This window comes from Ambystoma mexicanum, chromosome 5p, assembly GCF_040938575.1.
Source record: "Ambystoma mexicanum isolate Mex_15411 chromosome 5p, UKY_AmexF1_1, whole genome shotgun sequence".
NCBI lineage: Eukaryota > Metazoa > Chordata > Amphibia > Caudata > Ambystomatidae > Ambystoma > Ambystoma mexicanum.
This window is the reverse complement of record NC_090930.1, coordinates 437,500,262-437,519,991: the sequence shown is the minus strand read 5'-3', so window position 1 is coordinate 437,519,991 and position 19,730 is coordinate 437,500,262. Positions and strand designations below refer to the sequence as shown.

The 19,730-nt window shown below is 43.3% G+C and overlaps 1 protein-coding gene across 1 annotated transcript in view; it reads right to left on the bottom strand.

Annotated features, from left to right (window-relative positions):
- Nucleotides 1-9,787: 9,787 nt before the first annotated feature.
- HS6ST2 (heparan sulfate 6-O-sulfotransferase 2) overlaps nt 9,788-19,730 on the bottom strand; it is a 50,288-nt gene continuing 40,345 nt past the window's right edge. The window contains exon 2 of the mRNA XM_069612289.1: nt 9,788-16,785. Within this exon, the coding sequence (XP_069468390.1) occupies nt 16,086-16,785 (700 nt within the window). The 3' untranslated portion in view covers nt 9,788-16,085. The remainder of the gene's footprint in view (nt 16,786-19,730) is intronic.

Genomic DNA, 19,730 nt, shown 5'->3' with positions numbered 1-19,730 from the left:
GACTGCGTCCAAAAAGGGGGGGGCGGCCCGGAACCGGAGCCAGGGGAACCCACAATGGCTCTGATCTCCAGTTGCCAAATTTTTCTTTCAGATTCCCAAGGCTCTCCACAGAATTCTGCCCAAATCTCTTCGCTAGCGATGTCCAAAACCAGAAAATTAGCCCACCAGTTGTCCAAAAATGTACATTATCTGTGCCCCCTTGAGGAGAAGGAGGGAAGATATTATGCCCCGGTACAAGTACAGGGGCAGGGTACAATTTTGGCACTGGTGGACACTGGATCTCAAGCTACCCTTCTGTCCAGAAGGGCCTTTGACGAACTAAATGCAGGAAGGGGAGGGAATTACCAAATTCCTCTCACCTCTCTTCCTGGGCAACTCCAGAACTTTGACGGGAAGGAAATTCCCATCGAGGGGACGGCAGATTTGGACATTAAGATTGGGCGACACAAGTTGAAACACCCGGTCATAGTTGTGACCCCAGAGGGCACCCCTTGTTTACTAGGGAATGACCTCCTGAGAAGGTTGTCACCCCTAATAGATTGCGTAAACAAGGTCCTCTGGACCCAGACTAGCCGACCAATAAAATTAAAACAGAGTGTCAACCATGTTAGTTTAAACGGCACCTGCCACATGGTTGAACAAAAATCTGACCAAGTAGAATTTCACTTCCAGAACAACCAAATTCCAGACGTGACAGTAATATCAGTAGGACAACAGACTGGTGATGGGGGGTCCTCTCTATTTCTGAAAATCAACCTTCCTTCCAGTCTAAAGTGGTACTCCACGCTGGAAGGAAACACTCTGAGATTCTATACTAATCCACAATCAGAAACTCCCACTCCTATAGTCCAGAAAGATGTGAAATCAGCTCAGAGCCTGGCTGATATTCAGCAAATTGGAGAGCAGTGGTTCATCCCTGTCCAATTAAATGATGGGAAGGACTCTGTTCTCGCTCGAGTGTGTGTGAACAACGGTAAGAGCTTCATCAGCGAAGCCATGTTCCGCCAACTCCCAAAAGATCCAGCCATTCCCACCTTCAAACTGATGGACAAATGGGAAATGGACCTGGAAGCACCCAATTCCAAACATCTCCTGCCAAGCAGGTGTATGCTCAAAATCTCCATTGGCAACAAGAGCATAGTCCACAATTGTTGGGTCGTGCGAGACGTCCCTGCCGCCTTTTACTTAGGCAGTGACATTCTCAATCGCTTTGCAATTAGTTTGGACCTAATAAACTTCAAAGCTTGGTCCCGATTAGCGGATAATCCCATGGGCTTTGATGATCCAGAAAAAGCATTTAGGTCAGCTCAATTGCTACCTTATGCAGTTGAAATTCAGATTAAAGAGGAAGTCACCATCCCAGAAAGGACCCGACAATTCTCCCTGGAAGTGAAAGCTAAAAGAGGACAATATTTGCAAAACCCTGATGCGTACATACATCTAAATGCTTCTCTCCAACAGCAAGGGTTAGGGGTAAACACAACTCCATTAGTCAACATAGAACATGACACCATTCTAATAGAGGTGGATAACAGCGACTTGAAGAGTATTACTCTAGCCGCAGGCACCATTATTGGAATGGCGGTTGATGACCGACATTTTTCCATCGATTTAGTAAATGAACTGTTAGGACCAATCCCCAAGGACTGTTTTGACAGTGACAGTGAGGACAATACAACACCAGACAGGATTTTTACCCGGCATGGGGGGAACTTCCTGGTGTACACTTCCTGCCCCTATGGTAAGGAAGATGTGACTTGTGACTTTAGGAGGGATGAGGTGATTTTCCAGGTCCATGAGGGCTGCCTTTCCCACCTGAAGCCTCCAGTCCAAATCAGCACTCTGACCAGCGACTTCTCCACCCAGCTGGAGGAGGCCGCTGAAATAGCCAAACCAGAAGTCTTTCCAGGCTTCAGGCAGATGGTGGAAGAGAGAGTCAACCTAGCTGATGCCTGTGTGACTCTGGAACAAAAGCAAAAGTTGAAACAAGTTTTCTTGGATTTCCAAGATCTCTTTGCGGTAGACTCATATGACTGTGGCCGCACCGACATCCACACCACAACAATCCCCACGGACCCTGGCATGACTCCAGTGTTTGTGAAGCAATATCGTTTGCCTCTCGCATCCATGGAGTCCCTTACTGAAATAATTAAGAAACTTGAGTCCAGGGGAATAATCCGTCCAGTCCACAGCACCTTCAATAATCCGGTGCTGGGAATATTGAAGCCAAACGGCCAGTGGAGACTCTGTGCCGACCTCAGGGAGCTCAACAAACGGGTCCATACTTCCCGATGGCCTCTTCCCTACATTTACCAAGGGCTGGCCCAGATCCAGGGGTCACAGGTATTCACTGCAATAGACCTGACCAATGGATACTGGACTGTGCCTGTCAGCAGGGAGGACCAATACAAACTGGCTTTTACCTTTGAGGGCCAGCAGTCCACATGGACCCGGACTCCCTTCGGATACCTCAACTCCGGCAATGAATTCAACATTTTCCTACATAAGGCCATGCCCGACCTGGGTGCGAGGGGTAACCTGGCTTATGTAGATGATGGCCTCATCAAAAGTTCATCTGTGGAGGAACACATAGCGGAGATCCGTTATGTTCTGACGCAGTTGAGGGCCGCCGGAGCAAAACTTTCCTTTCAGAAAGCACAGTGGTGTAGAACCCGTGTTAATTTCTTGGGGCATGAGATTACTCCTCAGGGTCTCTGTCCCCAGGAAAAGAAAGTGGAAGCACTTCAGAAACTGAAAGACCCCACAACTCTGCGAGAACTAAGGAGCCTCCTTGGACTGACTAATTACAGCAGAAAGTTCATTGAGGGCTACGCAGAGATCACCAGACCCCTGACTCATCTCCTGAAGGGGGGGGTCAAGTGGGAATGGGGTCCAGAACAAGCCGAGGCAGTAAGACAACTCAAGAGAAGCCTCTCATAAGCGCCTTGCCTAGCTTACCCTGTCAGAAACAAGGAGTTCTTCCTGGAGACAGGGTTCTCTAATACGTGCTTGACGGCAGTATTATACCAAAAGCATGACAAGGTCAATAAAGTAATCTCCTATGCGAGCAAAACTTTATCCTCTGTGGAGGAAAAATTCAACGATTGTGAGAAGGCACTCCTGGCAACGGTGTGGGCATTGAAGAATTACCGCCCGTTTATCCAGGGGGAACACATCATAGTGGAGACTCCACACTAGCCTCTGCAATATCTTCAAAGTGACAGAATCCGGGCCGGAAATGTGAGTAATTCCCGAATTACTTCCTGGATTCTGTCAATGCAAGGCTTTCCTGTGGAGGTCAGATATGGCCAAAACAAGAAGAGTCCCCTCGCGCAAGGTCTGGCTGACTTGCATGATTGTGCCAGAGAAAACTGTCTCGAGGACGAAAGTCTAAAAATAAAGGACAACACGAAGGCATACCTTAATTCCCCACACAAAGTCTTTGAAGAAGACAAGTGTGAGGGAATGCCCACTGTGTATGTGGATGGATGCTCTTACCATGTTGACAACGACGGGGAGAAAGAACTGGTGGCCGGCGTAGGGAATGCATGGGTGAATGAGTCCCCAGAACCCTCCGCTGGATACAAAATTGGTCCCCGAAGTAGTCAGGTGGCAGAATTGATGGCTGTGCATCAGGCCATCCTCACTGCTGTCCAGCATCAACTCCACGAACTGGTCATAATCACAGATTCGGATTATGTACGGAACGGGTTCGTGGAGCACCTGGTTAATTGGAAAACCAGAGGCATGTTATGTGCTAACAACAAACCCTTGAAACATGGGAAGTTGATCCAAAACATTGATGATCTGGTCACCTCGAATGAGATGACCATCTATTGGAAAAAGATCAAGGGTCATTCCAAAGTAGAGGGACCAGACAAAACTGGAAATGACTTAGCTGATCAGCTGGCCAAAACCGGGGCCATCCAAGGGGATCTAATTGAGATTGAGTCCCTATTGGGGGAAATCCAGGTCACTGCTATCACTAGGTCCCAGACAAATACTCACAACGACCTTTCAATTGCACAATGGAGCAAGGAGACCCCTGATGCGGATTTGATTACCGCTCAGAAGGGGGATCCAACAATTGGTAAATTTTACCAGCACATTGAGGACCCTGAGAACTTTCCCCTGACGGATACCGATTACATTGGGAAAGAGGACCTAAGAGTGTTGATGAAATGTCCAAAAATGTTCCGAATCCAAGACGGTTTGTTGGTAAGGAAATCCAAAGCTGGCCACGATCAGTGGGTGGTTCCTACCTCATTCCGAAGCCTGATGTTAAGTCACGCCCATGTCGCAGCCACTGCCGGTCATAGGGGGTTTCACACAACATTGGAAATCTTAAGAGTGGTTGCATACTGGCCACACATGGGGCAGGACCTCGACCAATACTTGAAGGGGTGTCTTGTGTGTGCACAATTTCAGCCATCATCCCTCACGCACCGTGCGCCTCTCCAAAAGAGGGGGATGACACTGCCATGGTCAGATTTACAAATCGACTTTGTCGGCCCTGTGATTCGCTCTGCTAGGGGGAATAAGTACATGTTGACCGTCACATGCTTGTTCACCAAGTGGGTGGAATGTCTCCCAGCCCCAAATTGCAAGGCAGAAACGGCAGCTGCCCTGATGATTAACCACATCTTTTCCCGTTTTGGTCTACCTCAAAGGATTGAGTCAGACAGGGGTAGCCACTTCACCAGTGAAGTAATGACAAAGATGTGGGAGATACTGGGGGTCAAAAGGAAGTTGCATATTGCTTATAGACCAGCTTCTTCTGGGGCAGTAGAGAGATATAACCGAACCATTGTGAGCATATTAAAGAAGTTTGTGGCAGATTCTGGGCCAAGTTGGGATATCCGATTACCTCTGGCCCTAATGGCCATCAGATCTACCCCTTCATCTGCAACCAAAATGTCACCATTTGAGTTGATGACTGGGCGCAAGATGGTGCTTCCGCAGCATTTGCTCTACAGGACCCAAGAGCAGACACTGATAAATGCCTCCACTACTCATGAGTATGTGGAGAATTTAAGGAAACACCTCCAACATGCTTTTGCTTACGCTCAGCGGAATCTAGAAAGATCGGCTGATAGCATGAAGACCCATTATGACCTGAAAACTTCCAGGAAGGAATATCAGGTGGGGGACCGGGTCTATCTATACAACTTCCAAAGAAACCAGGCAAAACAGCGGAAATTTTTGCCTACATGGAAGGGACCCTTTGAGATTATAGACAAAATCTCCCCTGTGGCCTACAAAATCCACATCCCCAAAGGTCCTTTGGCAGCGGGGGAAGACAAGTGGGTCCACATAAACCAGTTGAAATGTTGCCATCCCAGGCACGCTCTGCAACAACTGGAGGAATCCTCTGGAATCCTAGTGGGTACTGTCTCAGATTAATTCAGTTCCATCCATAAAACATACCACATCTAGTCTCTAAAATATTGTGATTTGCATGAAACTGTCTCCTAGTTATACAGTTTTTTTTTCAAAATAAGAATGTAATGTTTCGTTATGATGAAATGCCTATGCTGCCCCACTATATCAATGGTGGGGGAAAAATGTCTATGGATAGGTATTGCCGCTCTTCCTTTGTCGTCCTAGGAGAAAGAAAACCGGGAGACGGGCCAAGGAGGACGATCCGGAGACCGGGAGCAGAGACGCAACGGGCCCGGGGTACCGCCCAATATTCCCATCAGGACCGGCAAAGAGAACCGATCGATCCGACCGGATGGAGAAAAAGATGCTGAACTGTGCCATCTATTGGAAGAAGATGAGGAAACATCCCAGGTCTTGCGAGTCCCATTAGTGAAATAGAATGGCCATCGCAAGAGGGGGGCTTGTGGGATGTATTTACCCATGCATCCGGGCCATACCTCAAAACTGTGCAGTTCTGACATGGAAAACATCATGATGGCCAGAGCTTCCCAGAAAATGCACAGGGAAATCCATGAATAATAGGCTGCCACTCATTTTTGCCGATGTTATGGGCACAGAAGGACACTGCCTAAAACCACCATTGGACTACCCACACAGTAGTCTGAAACCATTGGGAATGGCAATGCTGATTGCCAAAAGCAAACCCATAACTGTTGGGAATTCATTTTCTTAAATCCCAAAAAGGGGTGCAGTACCAGTACTCACCACTATCCAAAAGCCGGCGTTTTAAAACACCAGATTTTACTTTTTTGTAGAAAACTGAATAAATGAACCCAAAGCAAGCCAAAGAAAGACTTACTGAGAGGTGGATCCAATGTAAAGTTATATTCTGAAGTGACTTGAAGGTTTATAGCAAGACTGGCTGAGCTGTGGATTTCAGCAGTTTAAGTAAATTTGGACTGAAAGACACTACAAATCTAAATGTTTAAATTGACTGAGTGACCTATTTTTTAGTGTCACATAGGTTTCAATTGTTTAAATGTCATAGTTTTAAACTTAGAATCAGCATTCTAGCTGCATATGTAAAAACGTTCAGTTTTATTTGAATGCAGAAGACTGGGGAACAGAAATGACATGTAGCTAAAAACTGGCTTAAAGAGATTCCAATTTTGCCTGGCAACTACCCCCCATCAGGAGTGAAACTTGAGTCACAGCTGTGTTCCCAGGCCTATCTGCCTTTTGCTGGCCACACTAAGGATATGCCATCTCTCTGATAATTGAATTAAGGGGAGCCCCCACAGAATACAGGAGCTCTGAACAAAGCCCTGTCCTGACCCAGGCAGATGGTTTATTGCAGATGTCGTAAAAGTAGCTTCCTCCTGAAGCAAAGGGGAGGGGCACTGCCTGTGAGAGCAAGCTGGCTTGGCAGAACTGGAAAAACCAGAAATTCAACCATGTGACATGAAAAAACCACACCCCTTTGGGGCCAGAACATAACTCTAAAAAGATGAATAACTTATAGTACGGACTTGTGAAAATTATTTAAATGACACCATAATTCTTGTGATTTTTCTGCCCACATTTTAAGAGGTTTTTAGAACCGGTGGCATGTTCAGGGGGGTTTTAGCGGAAAAGAGGATATTACTCAAAATGTGTGCATGTGAAAAATCTGACACTTCATCAACTAATGTCCATACTCCTTGCGCACATGTGTGTAAATTTGGGTTAATGTCCGATATTGCAAACCAGTTAAAAAGTGCAAAATATTGCCATTCCTGAATGCAAGCCCCCAGGAAGAGCAGAGTTGGAACAGGGGATACCTCCTGTGATATGTGATGGGTGCATGTAATTTCAAACCACTGTGTAGCTATGAAATATGTATTTGGTTCAAATCTAGATTTGTGTGCAAGTTGACAGGAGGAGTGGACTTTCTGCAGGCTGTAAAATGACATCACTCTGACACAACTTAGCTCCCCCAATCAGGGGAGAAATGAAAGCTTGGCCAATGATAAGTGGAGAGGGGCTGGCTAGTGATGCTGCTCACACACACCCATTTTCAAAACACATAAAAGCAGAGAGACAGGACAGATAGGGACCTTCAAATCCATTTGCAGCTGGAAGCTCTGCCGGGAAAATCCATACTTTACCTCCATCAACCTTCAGAGACCCAGACCAGACCAGCAGAGTAGAGCTGACCCAGATCACTGTTAGCAGAACCAGAGAGAGCTGACCCAGATCACTGTGAAGTGCAGAGACTAGAGTCCAGTCTAAAACCTGACCAGATCCGTGGCGAGGCCCATTTAACTCAAGAATATAGTGTGAGTACATAGCAAAACTGTGCAGAACCCAATCTCTTAGTTAAAATAATCTAATGCAAGCTATTTTAACTTGAGTAAAGCGGTCACCTGTCATTTTCTAGTTGCAAGCTGCACTTGTCTTTTTGAACTTTAAAATTTCAAATCTGAAAAACGACCTTTATTTAATCGCTCATATCTCCGTGACCGTTTGTGCTAGAGACTTGCAGTAACTTTCCTCTGAAAGCTTAGAATCGTGGCTTTCCTACGAACCTAGAACCGCATTCCTACCCCCTACAGTTTTGCCGCAATCGTGAAAAACGCACTTGCGAATTTACCGCGATTTGCAAATTTCTTCACGTGTAAAAATCTGCTGCTGCTTGCCTTCCATTTGCCAGAAATTCGTTTAACCTGCTAGTTACACCCTAGATCCTTGCTAAAGTGATCCTGAACTTATTCAAAGCATATACCACTCACCCTAAACCTCCTAGAGGGAATTAAAAGCATTTTAGCATATTTTTTTCTACATTGCCAGCACATTTAAAAGCATTTGGGCTGTGTTTTCAACGTCTGTAGCCTAGGTTGCTGGGTGAACTGAATTACATTTGAATTGCATTTCTGAGAATTGTGTGCCTTCCTTCCATTTCCTTGCATTGCATAAAAGGGGGGGGTAAATTGTCCAAGAAAGTGATTACATTGTCTTTTGCTGAAATCCTATCAAGTTATTTTCTGTACTGCATTTCATTCCACATTGCATCCATTTGAAACCATAAAAGTATTGTTGCTATCTTATCCATTTCATGTCAACTCCTTAGTGATTATAAAGAAGTGTGCTAGTGCCAGATTCTCCGTTGTTAATCTTTATCATATCAGATTAAGTGTGATATTCAATTATTAATTTATTATAAAGTCTGATATATATATCTATTGTTTAAATTATCAAATAAACATTTTAACTTGCAAAACAGAACTACTTCTTGGCTCAGTGGGGTCAGGGGGATTCCAAGAGAGGGGTGTTATATAGGGGTAGTCATCCAGAACGCATGAACTAGACATAAAGATATATCAATAAGGGTTTTCATTCAGTATTATAGACTAGGCGTTGACTTAGCTGTAGTGTTGAATTGAATCCTCTTACAATCTTTACTCCTGTTAGTGCAGGTAACATTAAAGAATTGCCACCTGAATAAGTGTGAATTTATGAGCTAAGGTGTAGCAAGGAATCTAACAGCTGCTGACATTAAAACACATGCCATCTCTTCTCAAAATCCATTGAATAAACTCAAGCTGCCCAGGTGGGGTTCAGTGTGAATGGAATGAGCCCCATTAGGAAAAGAATCTGGATGCCATAGGTCATCTATAATGATCTGTTTGGACCATGCCAGGGGTAAATCACGCACAGAAGCAGCTTCCTTTTTGGTTTGTCTGCATGGCGTGGTAACACATACTGAGACTCATGAAAATCAGGCACACAGTAATCCAGACTGATGAGACAGGAACTTAATTAGGTAGGATAAAGAAGACACTGAAAGAACGTGGTGTGATCATGTTGAGTCAGAAAAAATAGTTTTCTGGGTAAAGCGCTCAAGACTGCAAATTTTGGGGAAGAGCTGAGGCTTGCGAGAGAAAGACATATACATCCCATAATCTCAACCTCGAAACACTTGTGTACAGGTGCATTATAAATGACTTGTCATGTCATATCATATCATACCATGATGCTGAGCAAGACCTCTTTTTATTTTATGACCCACAAAGTGGGGATACCTCAACAGCTTAAGGATAGAATAAACCAAGCAGAAAGTATATGGGCACTTACTATTTCTGTAATGGTTTTCATATATAATTGACAATACAGCTTAATAGAGATAGAATTGTTTGCAAATGTCACTCTTCACTGTTGAAACTTAAAATTTTGGAAAGCTCTTATCACATTGTTGCTCTTCACAATTGTAGGACTTGGACTCTGTGGGTACAGTTTCCTAATCATCTATTAAACTTTGATGTTTCATAGTCTTAGTTTGCACGACTAAAATTGCATTTTTAGCATGATTCATTTCAACCACTGTTAAATAAACAAGTGAAATGCAAGACAAAGAAATGACAAGATGAAAAACCGTAATTGCAATTTATTCACCAGTTCTATTGCCAAGTTACAGTCAATGAAAACATTTGTATTTGTAAATCTACATAATAGGAGATCTACAGTGTAAATCAGTAGTATGCTTTTGACAAATGTTACCATTATGTTCTATTCATCCCTTATGTACAGTATCCTAAATACATAAACAAAATGCATTCGTCCACAGCGTAGATGGGTTGCTTGCAACAGCCTCATTACTCCTCCCGTTTGCATGATTCATGTTTTTCGGGGCCAGTGTGTATAGCATGTTTTGCAAATGTAGGAAATTAATCACACCCATTCTCTACATTTGAAACAACATGGCATAAATAATGTGTGCAAAGACAGGCAGTTCAGTATGATACATCTTTTCACAGGGGTACTTGTTGACATAGCCATGCCACCTTCATCAGTAGGCAATGCCATTACAACTGGTGTGACAGTGGGTTTACATAGGCGTCCGTCCATATTTGTACACAGTGGCGCAATACAACCAATTTTCATACGCTTTGTTACATTACAACCCTTCCTGAAGCAACAGAGACATTTAATTGCTATGTTGGTCAACATCATTTGGTACAAGTAACTGAACAACTCACTCTTGCATAACAAAGGCATTTCAACACCTTTAATCTCTAAATTTCTTAATGACCCACTTGTGTTGAGCTAACAAAATGTAATTGAATAGAGCAATTTATCATAGCCATCACTTCATACTCACAAACATAAGATCTTTCGTTCAGATGTTCATAAACACATTTTTAGGCACTCGGGTGGTGTGTCACTGCCGACCAAGTGGCTCCTACCGGAGGCGGTAACTGGCGGGCTCGTACCGGAAGCGTCAACTGGCCTGCATGCGTCCGAATGTTGTCCAAACTGGCTTTCCCATTATGCCCCTGACCCGCATCCCTCCACGCACCACACCCGACCCCCCTTCCAATGTACAAACAGGTGCTCTGGCCTCTCCCAGACTCCCTCGCTGCTCTCTGTCACACGGGCTGGCCCATGGAACTCTCTCTTGTAAGTCTCCTTTGCCATTTCCTTGGAGGCCATACTTCTAGTGGGTTTATTTTTGTTACATGGCAAGCAGCTCTCTGCCATGCCACTCCTCGCATGAGAAAGCAATGCCCTTAGCACCCCTTGCGTTATGCCAGGATGCAAATAGATATGGTGGCCTCCCTTCAGGGCTTCCCTTGGAGGTAATGGTGCCCTTGACCTTTCTTAAGGCTCACACGCCCATCAGACTTTAAACTGGCCTGCAGGCTGTTTCCGCCTGGCAAAGCCTGCAAGGTCCGAACCTATTGGTTAAATGGATTCAGGCTTGGATGCATTCGTCTTTGTAAACATAGAGTTTATAAATTGGAATCTTGTAGATCTTCAGTAGTGGACGGCACCCATGAATGTTGCTAAAGGAATTATCATTTTAGATTATGTTGCATACAGATGTTTACAGTTAAATAAGAGTGCTGGAGCTCCCCACTCTTAACCTCTGATGGATGACCCTTGCTTCTTAGTGCAGATTTAAGTGGAGATGTTTGAGAGCTTCCATACTGGTTTTAGTATCAAATTCAAGATCTGAATACAGAGATCTTTATATCCATTATTATAAAAACAAGGATTGCTCGCTTTTTTACACTTAAATCCACAGTTACGTACAAGTGCCATGCCTCATTTGCATGTTCAAGGCAAGGCCAATTGTGATCACACACCATCCCTGCTCATTTGATGAATTGACTATAAAATGGCGGCCTCAATGTCCATCTGTCATTTTCTTTCAAATCTATGAAAAAGATCTGGACTGAAATTTAAATACACTCCACAGGCCCATTCTCTAAATGGCGGCAATGGCAAGCAACTGTAACTGCGTTGCTTCTAGCACATGAATTTGCGGCAGACATATTTATTAAGTGGGTAGAACGTGTATGGATGCTTAAAAATACTGCATACAATCGTAAACTACTTACAAGGTCTATTAACGAGAATTGCCATCAGAAAAATTTACCAATGGCACATAAAGAAAATAATAGAAACTTGTTTTAGGCCTAACCTGCACAGCATCATTGTAAAAATGGCAGAAGACACTGATAACGACTTGAAACCAGGCCAGGATGTCAGAAAGGTGGCAAATTGATATTGGGCCCGGGTGAAATTGTGCAATTAATACATCTTTCTAGCAGTTACTGGGATAAACTGAAACCTTATTCATGTGAGCAATCCTCAAATAGTGTTAGAAATTCATCAAATTCACCAAGTCGCTGCTCGACAAATCACGAGGAAGGCATTCTTTGAGAATTCTGGTTTGTGACGTATGTACAGGATTACACATTTGTTTTGGTGCATGTTAGTTAATGTGCCAAAGAGCACATTTCTCATCAATTTAATTTAGGTTTATTTGAAGTTGAGCTTGTTTTTATGACACACTATTTTTTATTCACACATCAATGAGCTCCTTTCACAATTCTTGGATGTACCTATCATTACAATTCAGGCAGAGTATAAAAGATTTTAAACATTTTGAAACATGATCAAAATGTGTCAGTTGTGTTTTTGAGTGAACGTGGCCAGGTTCATGCAGTCACAGAAATGTACAGAATTAATTAGAGTCAAACGCAAGATTCACACATGCACTAAGAGTTGCAAAGGCGTGTATTAAATGCCAGCCACGGAAAACATTCTCTTTGTTTAAGGTGCCAAGGTTCGAGTAGGCAATGCTAGCGATGCCAGCCACGGAAAACATTCTCTTTGTTTAAGGTGCCAAGGTTCGAGTAGGCAATGCTAGCGATACTGGATGTGGCGGAATACATGATATGACTGTCATGTTCCAAAAGGGATCACGAACAGGGTGTGATCACTGACAATTAATCGTGGCACCATTGAGGTTATCTAATGCTGATTATTATATCAAACTACAATACACAATCCCAGGGTTAGAACATGACTGGCTTGTCAAGTAAAATAGACAGGGCACATAAATCTCTAGCATGTGCCTATGCATGGCATAGCAGGCACATTTGAGAAACTCATCTGGCATTGTTGAGAGACCTCAACCTACTCAATTGCTTTATAGGTGCCATGTGTTGTGTCCCTATGTGGACTGTAAAGTGTGTCACTCATAGAAAAGAGTCATTCGGAAGGAGGGCAGTACGCCCACTCGAGTGTGCCCTCCTGATGCCGCGTGGCTCCCCACCACAGCAGAACAGGAATGCTCTGGTGAATAGTTCCATGGCCGCGGGCCAGTAGCAAGCGATATCAGGCCTCTAGCAAGAGGTAGACAGGAGGTCACCACACACTGGCAGAGGTGCAGTCAAGAACACATCTGCCAGCGGGGGAATGGCCCTTCACAGGCCTGGCATACACAAAGGCAGCATGCCCCACTCCACTGTATGTGTCCACCACCGGCAAGAGTTTGACTGTGTAATATCGCTCTAAACGTCTGGCCTCTTAATTATGAACCACAATGATTAACCTTTACAAAATAATCATTCCTGCTTGATTTGAAACAGACTGAACATTATTTCAAATCAAACATATAACAGAGAAGTTCAAATGATAAAATGAAAAGCAACTCATTTAGTGCACATGAATGGTGATTTGAAAGTAGATGGTGTGTGCATTTGTGATCCACTAATTTTTTATGAATTTGAGACCAGCTCTCTGCTAGAGATGCAATACTTGTGTTCTCCTATTCAATTAAAGACAGTCTTTCATTTCAAGCTTTTTTTTCTAATTTTCTAATTGCTTGCAATCACATTGAAAGACAACAATTGGCTAGTTCTTTTGTTGTTTAAATGTAATGAATGCCTCACAGATATAGTTGGCTTAACAAGCGGGTGCGGAATAAAAAGCCACATGGAATCAATTAGTTTATAGCAACCCTAGCCCAGGCTAATTTATAATACATGCGTGCTCTTTATTTCATCACAGAAGGAAGGCATACAATGAAACGAAGGGCAATCAAGTGCTCTAGAATAACACCTACAATCTTGCTTCAGGTGCTACACACAAAATGCAGTGTGAAATCCAGGTAGGGTTGCCTGCCCTGTCACAAATGCAATTCACCCACAGGCACTCTTCAACTTTTTGGCTTCTCCGTTCCTTAAGGTTTGAACACCCTTGCCTGCCTCCTCTGTAACATTGATTGCGCTCGGCTCTACTGCTAGCCTAGCTCACATATTGTTGGCTCTACTCACTCCTGCCATTTTTTATGGTTCGCTGCTTAAATGCCAGCAATGGCAGCTTCTTGGCCCCCACCCTACTTACTCCCTCCCCCCACTCTCCTCCGTTTGGCCACAACCACAAGATCATCAATGTCTTAAAATGCCAACTCATGATTAAGGATGTCATTCACTATGCAGCAATGTCCTTCAGCTGCTCGGTTTCCCAGGAACCATTTGGGCCTTTCACAGGAGTAGCTTCATGTACACTTACCCCTTGATCCTTCCTCAGCACCTTTCCAATATTCACTCAGGACTTCTTGCATTCCTTTGTAATGGTATGTTTCTTTTCCCCCTCGACTTCAGTCATAATATTTTCATGACCGCCTTCCATTTTGATCCCTGCTTGGGATTCTTAGAGGTGTTTTGACAGAACCCTTTGTTGGTACTTGCCTTTGTCCACCACCTACCTTGATATGGTAGCATGTTGAACCTGCCCCCTCACGGCCCTCTGAAACATCCCTGGGTGGGTAGTGCCCACTCTGTGCCCCACAGTCTCCCCCTTAGAGCCTTCTCCCCACCTAGCGCCTCCCTTGCTTCAGTCCGATACGGGTATTGAGCCACTGTCTAGTTTTTGAGCTTGGCATGGAAGATGCATGGTAGTCAATCTGATAATGATCTACTTTTCACAAGAAGATGCATTTTCTCTTTGCTGTTAAGTTAAGCAGGGTGTATCCGCACTCAGATTGTGCATGCAACTTCCGTGTTCAGTAGGGTGGGCAGTCAAAATGTCGAAAAAAAAGTCAAATGACAATAATGTTGAAAAATAAATGTAAAAAAAAAAAAGTCGAATTCCCTCTTTTTTAATTATATATTTATTTTGGGGTCTGGGAATAAAATAAAATGGGTAAAACAAAAAAACAAAAAAAAGGGGGTTGGCGGGGAACCCCCCCATTTCGAATAAAAAATGTCATAAAAATTCGATTTTATCACTATAAACCTTCAGTAGCCTCAGTCTGGCGGCTGAATTACTGATAGAAGCATGCACTGGTCAAGCAGGAAATTATGGGGAATGTTTGTTTTTTACTGACAATTATTATTGGATATTTTTTCAATTAAGCCTGTACTCACAATGTCATATTTTACTTAATCACTTCACTGCAATGTTTTGGGACCCAAAATATGAAGGAAAAAGATGTTCATAAAATGCCTGACATGAAAGTAAGCTATTTTTAGACACTAAAAATCGTTTGTTTCTTTTGAATACAATTTCATGATCATAGTCACAGATATTTCAGCAACATTGATCTGAACGTTAGACAATATTGCAATGCTTTGAAATCTTGTCCATTCCATTGCCTCAGGTGAACCAAAGCCTGCTCCGAAGCTATACTGTAGCCACTTGTACACAGTGTTCAATTCCAATCATTAGTGGTGAAACCCAATGCCCTTTCATTGTTTTTCTCTGGCCTTTCTCACTTTCACCTCTAAACTAAGAGAACACGTGAGAAACAGTACATCCATTGGAAATAAAAATCAAAGGGATCTCATTTCGCCGATCCTCTAAATGTAGAAAATAAAAGCTCTTTCGACAATGTTAAAAAAACAATAATGGTTTTGTTAAGGAGGGTTTCTGCAGCATCACCTTCAAAATGAACAGCCTATCAGGGGAGGGCACTACATTTCTTTATCATTAACACCAACGTAAATGCAGACCTTCCATTTGTGAATATTGTCCTTGATAAGAATGGTCTAGAACGCAAGGCCACTAAAACAAGGGCTTGACCCATCTCGTGGTCACATTAATGCACCTCGGTAACACATCGTAGCTGGTGAGGACTCTTCTTACAATATGACTGTATCATTGCAGGTGTAAACTACAATAAAAGAACATTTCTCCGTGGCTCGGTTTTGGATGTGAAGTCAATCACTCTAAAAAATAAGAATTGCATGACTCTTGAAGATCCAGCCTTCCCTAATAAGCTGTGTACATCATATAATGCAAAGGCAACTTTGTTAAACCTTGCTTCCTTCCAACAGTTAATCATCAGAACTTGTTTCAACTAGTACTTTTGCCTGCTAAATGTTTGTCACAGTTCATTTATAATAGTCTTAAAAAATCACCCAATTTCTCTATCGCCACTTCTCTACATTTCCTAAGTAATCATCAGTAGTAGAATTTTCCATTTGCTCTTTGAAACGTGCGTGCTTTGCTCTTAGGATTTTTCGCTGCTCCTGGCGCTTCCTTCGCGCTTCTTGGTGCTCTTTCTGTCTCATATACTGGTACCTCTGCAAAAAGAGGTCCTTTGCATAGTCATACAGTTCCATGTCTAAAAAGTTTAAGACCCTGATATGGTCTTGAGTCTGCTCGTCAATTTCCACGCTCGACGCCCTTGTGCTATTAAACTGAGTAAATGGCGAGATGAAGTGCATGTTAAAAGTTTTTTCAAAGAGATACTGAGTTTTCCTCTGATATTCTGTAAGTCCAAAGAAAGCCATGCGCTTGAGGTTCTCTTTTGCGCTGTCCAAAAGAACTTTGTTGCGCTGCTCCTCTTGCATTACAGACAGATTGTAACACCCAACTAGACTCAAGTCGGACAGCATGCGGACCTGGCGATTGTTGGCTAGATTGTAGGGGCAATCCATGAACTCCTTCAGAGAACAACCGGACCAGTCATCCCCGGTGTAACAACTCGGCAATTCATCCAAAGTTGGAGACCTTCCGTCACACACGTGCAGGGAAGCCTTCCAGGTCGCCCCTCTCTGAACGTGCCTCCATTCACTCAGGTAGCGGGATACAGGGTCACGCAGGATTGTTATGTAATAAAAGTTCCTAGACAAAAAAGAAAAAAGTAGAGGTATAAGCATTTTTGAAAGAGTTTACATTTCCTAACATATCAGAAACATCATTCTTCACCCTAAAATACGTCTTTTAAGTCTGCACTACGAATTTCATGATACGTGACATATACACATTTACTTATGAAAAAAGACTACACAAAGGCATAAAATGGGAACTCACAATCTTTCTTTTTTTCTACACAACTATCTAGGATTCTCAATTCCCCAGGACATCCTTTAATAAATGACGTTTACATTTAAAGATCACATTCTAGTCGACAAGACGATATGTCAGGTCCTTCGACATGGCTATGGTCACAGTTCACTAAGTATTGAAAACAGCATCTCCTTTAGCGTGCTCAGCCACATATTAACATGTTTTGTTCTGCAGTACATTTACAATTTCTGATGAAATTCGCCTGTCAAATCTACCATAGGTAGAAAAGGTAGAGGGAGGTGGGCAAGATGCTGAAATTGCCTAAATGCTCACAAGGACTCCCCTTTCCCCTCTTTTTCCTTAACCGCGCCTCACCCCTTCTCCCGTTTTCATTTGGGACCAGCTATGACTCGTCCGTCTGGGCTGATCATGGGACCCAATCCTTCCACACATTTTGAGTAAGCATCTTGCTTCTATTAATACCCAACTGTACAGAGTGCAGCCTAGTAATGTCCTAGTAACATGTTCCCAGCTGCTCGTTCCCTCATACAGGGAGTCATTTCACCAAAATGCCAGGGGTAGGAAGTGATATAACATGACCCTTGACCTCACAGGAAGCGATGGAACACAACCTTTCACCCCATGGCAACAGGAAGTGGCATCACATAGCAATGTTTCTAAGTACACTATGAAGACTATGGTTACATATCACTGTAAAGTGATATACATTTCACACAAGAATGGATCACCATATGTATCCTTAATATCAGTGCATATAGGCCCATATCACCAAATTACTGTCAATGCAAACAGACGTCCAAGGCCAAACGGTTATGATGTATTATTATATAGCATGTATGCTCTATACAAGCCGGGCAAGTGGCACAGTTAGTAGAGCGCTCGCTTTGACTTCTGTGCAGAGCCTGCTAACGCAGGCTCGAATCCTGGCAGGGCCAAACTCAGCCTTTTATCCTTCCGAGGTCGATAAATGAGCATCACACACTGTGGGTAATATTAAGCAGCGCTCAGATACATCAGGGTTCGCAGCACTATATAAATGCTAAATTATTATTATTATGCAAAGGTGCTCCATATAGGACACATACTATATCACCCAACCTGGGTTGGTACTTATTTATCAACCTCAGTGGGATGAAAGGCTGAGTGGACCTTGCCAGGAGTCAAACCTACAACCTGCAGGTCACACACACATTCCAGCAGCAAACACTCAACCCATTGAGCTATCTTACCAGCTATAATTATCAGAAATCCAGCCACTCCAGAATCAAAGAGCCACATGCTGCAGCCACAGGCCCACAGACCAGGAGCCTCAAATTAAACAACAAACAAAAAAGTGTATATATTATTTTATTTTAGGATTAGCAAGGAAGACCCTAGAGGTAGCAAGGGAGACCTCATGGGTCACAGGTGCGTCCCCTGGCAACCCTTAAATGACGTCCCTGCCCTCATATCCGGTTTACTTTAAATGGTCTCAACTGGACCTCACACATCGTACTGTTCTAGTGCATAACCTCAGTTTAAAATACGGCTGCTACTAAAATGTTTGATTTGTAAGGCTATAATTGGAGTAATGTGTCTAATACTATACGATTTCCGTGATATATCCTAATACAGGGTCCAGCAACCTGGGGGTCTGCATCCGTTTTGAACCACGACTCTCATGACCCTTCACCATTGGCTATGCTGGCTAGCGCTGATGGGAGTTGTAGTGCAAAACATTTGGAGAGGCAGACTTTGCAATGTCCTTGTATTAACCACTTTCTCTGCTGTTGATATTACCTCATTTTAGCCACTGATTTAGGAATATTTACGGTGTCCTATCACCAACTCCAATGTAAACTGATTGTCTGCTCATTCTAGTGCATGCAATTCTAAATATTCTTTTCATGATACCTTTGCGTTATTACGTGTGCAGAGCCCTGCGTATGGTCCATGATATATACATCTGCATACATAGACCTCCAACATAAAATGGATACGATCCCTGTGCATTGGGCAGCTGGGGGCATGTGTGCATTGGGTCTTGGGGTGGGGGAGCTAAGGAATGTTGTACAGTTCTTTAATCCTGTCTAAACCCATCCATTTGAAGTGATCTTGCCCCCAACATCACACCCTTACTTTTCTTAGTTTCCCCATCCCACAAAACCACTGACTTCTTTGTGACTTTTGTATGTATTTGCTGTTCTTGCAGAACTCTTGTAACAATGAGAAGAACAGATATCATGTTGCCCAAACTCTAGAAAACTGCAATCTAAAGTGTGGATTTAAGTGCTGAAGTAGTAAGCTAACTTTGTCAGAACATTGAAATGCGAATATTTTGCTGACGGGTGATTCCTTAAAAGAGCAAGTGAACAATTTTAAATGTCAGTATTCATGATATGGAAAAATTAAAAGAAGTAAAAATAAACATACGGGCTGCCTCCACTTAATGCAATGCCTGAGCCTAACAATGAAACCCGAAAACCGAGTGCTGCCTTTAGCACAGATAGTTGATCTATCGTCCAGATTAATGGGGCAACTAAGTCAGCATTCTAACAGCTGAAGCTCAATTGTGGGGTCCTTCCCCTTTTCCTGACCACCCACAGAATTGCCTTAGACTACAGCAGCTGAATCTTCTTCTTTTAGGAGGGGCAATAGGTCGCTCAGTAAGCGCTCACCTCGACACATGGCCAGCTTCTAATACACGGCCGACTCAGCCCATCATCCTAGTGAGCCCAACACATTTACTACTAGTCAATTGAGGATTGATAGCTATTATC